Source organism: Ixodes scapularis, unplaced genomic scaffold (assembly GCF_016920785.2).
Source record: "Ixodes scapularis isolate PalLabHiFi unplaced genomic scaffold, ASM1692078v2 PGA_scaffold0__279_contigs__length_252992795, whole genome shotgun sequence".
Taxonomy (NCBI): Eukaryota; Metazoa; Arthropoda; class Arachnida; order Ixodida; family Ixodidae; genus Ixodes; species Ixodes scapularis.
Genome location: NW_024609835.1, coordinates 214,559,296 through 214,564,906, shown reverse-complemented (window position 1 = coordinate 214,564,906; position 5,611 = coordinate 214,559,296). Strand labels below are relative to the sequence as shown.

Here is a 5,611-nt window from a genome sequence, read left to right as displayed (position 1 = left end):
AATAATAAAAAACTGTATCCTTCTATAGTTTGCACGGCCGAGCGTGGGGTACTCGCGTTCTTTTGAAAAAAACAAAAACAAAAAAAAATAAATGATGTCAGAAACGGTGTCTGGCTCTTGTGAGAGAACACAAATAGGTTAAAATAAAACGTGCTCCCGATTGGGTTGACGACCACAACGACAATAGTTGCCCGAGCGCACAGTTCTTGCAAGAATGATCATGACGAAAGCACACTTCCAGTGAATGCGGTACGAGACGATGTTTTGTTACAACACCGCCTCATCCTATATGAACCTCTTCGTATCGTCAGATTCTCAAATACGAAGACATAAACTAAACTAGATTAAAATTGGAAATAATGAGTGAGTGTTTTCTTTCTACATGCATGAAAACATTATTTGATGTCGTTCACTCGGTATTCTGTGTAAATTGAAACTGACAACAGTCCCAGATGTAAACAGTTTTTGTGTTTGTGTCTTGTCCACCAAACAGGACGGCGAACACCCAGTGCTTGATAACAGTTGTTGTTCATCGAAGTTGGTTGGTGTTGGTTCTTGACATTCATTGCTTAAATGAGACTACGGCTTACGGCCCAAAAATATACAATAATGTAGAAAACATACCCTTCTACCACACCATTGGCAGATCGATAACCTTGGGCAAGCAGCAGGGTGTACCGAGTAACAGGACCACAAGTAACAGGACCGTGCCCACGGTCCTGTTACTTGTGGTTGTGCGATGTGTTTTTCTCTCTGAGAATGCTACTTTTGCTGAGCGGCGATGTTGAGGTCAACCCTGGTCCAGAAACAGGCGCTATTTTACAAAAACTGAAAGAAATCGCCCGGGACATACAGGAAATTAAAAATGAAAAGGGTATAACAAATGACAGACTTTCTGCGATCGAGCACAAACTGGAAAGTCTCAGTACGCTTCAAAAGAACGTCAGTGCATGTCGGGAGAGAATAACTGAACTTGAAACGACTGTTAAAATTATTACCAGAAAGGTAGACGACTTAGAAAATCGAAGTAGACGGTCGAATCTGATTGTCTACGGAATTAAAGAACAAGAGAACGAAAACAGTCAGACACTCGAAAGAGTGGTCGTAGGTGAAATTCTCGAGAGAATTCTAAACGTACAAATAGCAGGCATCGAAAGAATTCACCGCCTCGGGAAACAGGCTGATAACAAGATCCGTCCAGTCATACTCAAACTACTGGACAGTAGAGATAAATCAAAGATACTGAAAAACTGCGTCAAACTGAAAGGAACAGATTTTTCAATCGGTGAAGATTTCTCCCGACACGTACAGCAAATACGTAAGAAGCTTTGGGACCGCACTAAAGCAAACCGAGATAAGCGAGAAAAGGTTTTCTTAACATATGATAAGGTTCGCATAAATGGGCATCTCTATGCGTGGGATGAGACAAAAGAAGACATAATTCCCGTAGAAAAAAACGATGTTCCCGACGAAAACTAACCGAAAGCCACATTCTGCCATCTAACCTTAGAGTCGTAAATATAAATGCAAGGAGTCTTCAAAATAAAGCATATTCATTGGAGTCCTTTCTCTTAGAATTTAATCCACACATAGTTACAATCACAGAAACGTGGTTACATCCCTTAATACTTGATAGCGAAATTGTCCCACCAAATTACATCATTCTGAGAAAAGACAGAACGACTAGAGGTGGCGGAGTAGCAATACTTCTAAAACGAGGTATCCCCTAAGGACATATGCCTGATGTGAAAGATGTTGAATCTTTATGGTGCAAAGTGTCATTCGATTATTATTCTGTTGTTGTAGGTGTCGTTTATCGGCCTCCAAACTCCGACCACAAGTGTCTGTACAACTTATATGATTACATGCAACAACACATTAAAAATCAAAGGATTATTATGGCTGGCGATTTTAATATACCTGAGGTAAACTGGGATTCGCTGCAACTTGGCACTGTTACCTCTGATGCAATATTAGACATTTTATTTGCGTTTAATCTGTCACAAATCGTCAGAGAGCCAACACGGGTGCAGGGAACGTCCAGCAGTCTGCTTGACCTTGTATTTCTTAGTGACCACTTCCCCCAGAGCCAAGTCGATGTTGAAGTAGTAACGGGCATATCCGACCATAAAGCAGTTATATGCACCATACCTATACGAACATCTAGGTTCTCATATGGTACCATCAAAACTGTACTTGATTTCAACAGTGCCGATGACGCGTGTATATTAACGTACCTTGCTCATAGATTTTATGATTTCCGTGAACTTTGTGACGAGATAGATGTCAGTATTGACGACATATGAAACGAGTTTAAATCAATTATCACGCACTGTGTTACACAGTTCATCCAAAAAAAAACAAAAAATAACAAGAAAGCACAACCCATGGATCACGCGAGAAATTATCCACCTGAAACGCAAACTCAAGCGGCTAAGGAAGTCATCAAAAATACACTCCCTCCAAAATAACACCGACTACAAAGCAAAGATTTCAGAGCACTCTAAACTTCTTAAATTAAAAATTAAAGAAGCCAAACATAAGTACTATAACGTGACCCTCCACGAGTTCATGAAAGCGTCACCTCGGAAATTTTGGAACCACGTTAACCCTAAAAAGTCTCAAATGAATTGTATGAGCTCCATAGAGAAACAAAAAATGGCAGATGAATTTAACAATTACTTTAAGTCGGTATTTACAGCTGATGATGGTAATGACGGTTTAACTTTACCACAATGCAACACTGCTGAAGAACTTGGAAGCCTAATAGTTACGGAACCAGGCATATTTGCACTTTTACTCAATTTAGACACCAAAAAAGGTAACGGTCCTGACGAAATTCCGAATATGTTTCTTAAAAGATACGCCGAATGGGTTAGCAAGTATTTAGTGTTAATTTTTAACAAGTCTCTCTTCCTTTCTTCGGTACCCGCCGAATGGAAAGTTGCGAAAGTAATCCCTATACATAAATCTGGCGATAAAACTCTAGCCTCAAATTTTAGGCCCATATCACTTACTTGCACCTGCTGCAAACTTCTCGAGCATATTATTCTCAAAGTCATGACATCATTTGTAGAAAATAACAATATCTTATTCCCACATCAGCATGGTTTTAGAAGTGGACTATCGACCGTGACACAGCTAATTGAGATTCTTCACGATTTCACGATGGGCATAAACAACAGAAGTCAGGTAGATGCAGTGTTCTTGGATCTCTCGAAAGCGTTTGATTGCGTTTCCCACAACAAACTGATAATAAAACTTAAACATGTTATGGGCGAAGGACCGATAATTGCATGGATTGAAGACTACTTAAAAAATCGTTTCCAATTTGTTTATCACGAGGAACAAAGTACGCGACCAGTTGCAGTAGTATCCGGCGTCCCACAAGGTTCCGTTTTAGCTCCATTTTTATTTCTACTTTTCATAAATGACATAGCCGATGGCATTGATGTTAACATAAGATTATTCGCTGACGATTGTATCATATATCAAGAAATTAAGAACCAAGACGATCACATCCTACTAAACAAATCTCTTAAAAAGATTTCCGACTGGTGCGATGACTGGCAAATGGTGATTAACAAAGAAAAAACAGTCTCCATGAGTTTCACGAGAAAGAAAAAGAATGTCTCCCAGTTTCAATATAGCCTTAAAGATGAACCCTTGCATAGAGTCACCGAGTATAAGTACCTAGGAGTCTTAATAACATCTGATCTTAACTGGAACGCACACGTTAAATATGTATTTAATAAAGCTCCCACGAAATTATTCCTTCTGAAGAGAACCTTAAAAGGTTCGTCTTGTGAAACAAAACTCCTAGCATATAAAACCCTTATACGTCCAGTGCTTGAATACGCAAATATTGCTTGGTTCCCTCACACGAATATAAACATAAACACACTTGAAAGCCTTCAGAGAAAGGCAATTAGGTTTGTTTATCATAAGTATGGTCGTTTTGACTCCCCTACAGAGCTTCTGAAAAGAGCAGGTTTACAGACCATTACTGACCGCGCAACATTAAATCGTCTAAAATTTCTCTACCTTCTTTTACAAGGCGCCTTTAAGATTGACTCATCCAAGTACGTACAATTGTCTAACACAAGACCGACTAGACACAAGCACAGCCATACACTTGTTGACTATTCGTTTCATAATAACACTTTTAAACACTCATTTTTTCCCTCTGCCATTAGAATCTGGAATAGCCTTGATCCACACGTGTTCAGTCACGGCACTGTTGAATCATTTATCAATGCAGTCGAAGATGAACTTTTTTCGTAATTATTGGATGCTTTGAATGACGAGAAGTGTTGTTCATTCGTTGTTAAGTGCCTCACATATGTATCTTTTTATTGTGTACCAATGCCTGCAATAATCCCTTCGGGGATTGGCAGTATTTTGAAATAAATAAATAAAAATACAACTAGCGCCAAAAGACCACATAGTACGGCAGACCACCCGTACTGCACTGATGCCTGCAGCCATCTAATAGAGACTTTTTGAAGCCTAATGTGCTGGAAGGGACATTATCCGCTTACGACAAAGAACTGTCTCTACATCTGAGGAGTGTTATCCTACACAGAACTTTCTATCTAGAACAGTAGTCTGAGCATTAATATGACATACCCTACCGCATATACAGGTCCCACATTTCCTATTCAAACAGTAATTGTGGTGTATTGTTCTTGTGTGTAGAGGCAGTGCGTTAAGCAGTAGCAGAAAAAAGAATTTTTATTGGTTTTTCATTCTTGTCTGAAGTAGCTACAAAAGGGCCCATTTCCGAACTAGTAAAGCGACTAGAATCTAATTGCAGTGGGCCAAGGCACTTTCCGTGGCTCGAAATGTGGTAGCAGCACAAGCCTGAATGGTAAGCTGTGATGATCACTGGTGGGCTTGCACTGCAAAACTTGGCCCCCCTGCAGAACGAGCTACTTCCCGCTCCTCCAGTCCCCTCCTGATAATGTCGAAGGCAGTCTCATCTCCCATCGGCTCGAGACCCCATGAACGCATTCAACAGGGCATGGGTGCGGGCTCAACTCATTGCGTGGTGCTTCCAGTATGCACTGAATGCAAAGTATGTCGCTTTTAGCATAGGTCACCAAAGAATCAACTCACAAGCCATGCTAAAGCTCAAAATGCAATCGGGCCAGAAACAAATGAACCTTATATTATGGCCACACACTTTCTTGTCTGAGCAGAAAACAAAAATTCACCGGTTTTTCAGTTGGTTGGTCACCGCGGATTGTTGCAACGTCTTTGTTCTACACAAGTTCCAGCTGGACGACAGGGTTTTAAACTGTGCTGGTGGTTGACCAACTTGCCTACTTTGTTGTGGAAACATTTTGCTCGGGTACAATTCAATATTTGTCATCACACAAAGCAGAGGGTTAGCAGGATACAGAGAAAGTGAAAAGCTTCAGATAATTACATTGTAATAACTCAAATTTTTGCCATGTTCAGACCCGAAACTTTTCAGGGAGTTGCTAAGTTCGCATTTGTTAGACATTAGCTTATATATGAGAATATGTGAGATCATATCTTCCAGCTGTGACACCCATTGAAGAATTTTCGCTTAGAATAAATATTGCAATAGGTCACCAATTTCTTG

The 5,611-nt window shown here is 40.1% G+C and overlaps 1 protein-coding gene and 1 pseudogene across 1 annotated transcript; both read left to right on the top strand.

The window, feature by feature from the left end:
- Window positions 1-359: 359 nt before the first annotated feature.
- On the top strand, window positions 360-1,537 carry LOC120848613. Its single transcript, XM_040220623.2, has 2 exons — window positions 360-363; window positions 704-1,537. The coding sequence occupies exons 1-2, from the start codon at window positions 360-362 to the stop codon at window positions 1,477-1,479; spliced, it is 780 nt and encodes a 259-aa protein (XP_040076557.1). The 3' UTR covers window positions 1,480-1,537.
- Window positions 1,518-2,306, top strand: LOC120848611 (annotated as a pseudogene).
- Window positions 2,307-5,611: the final 3,305 nt, after the last annotated feature.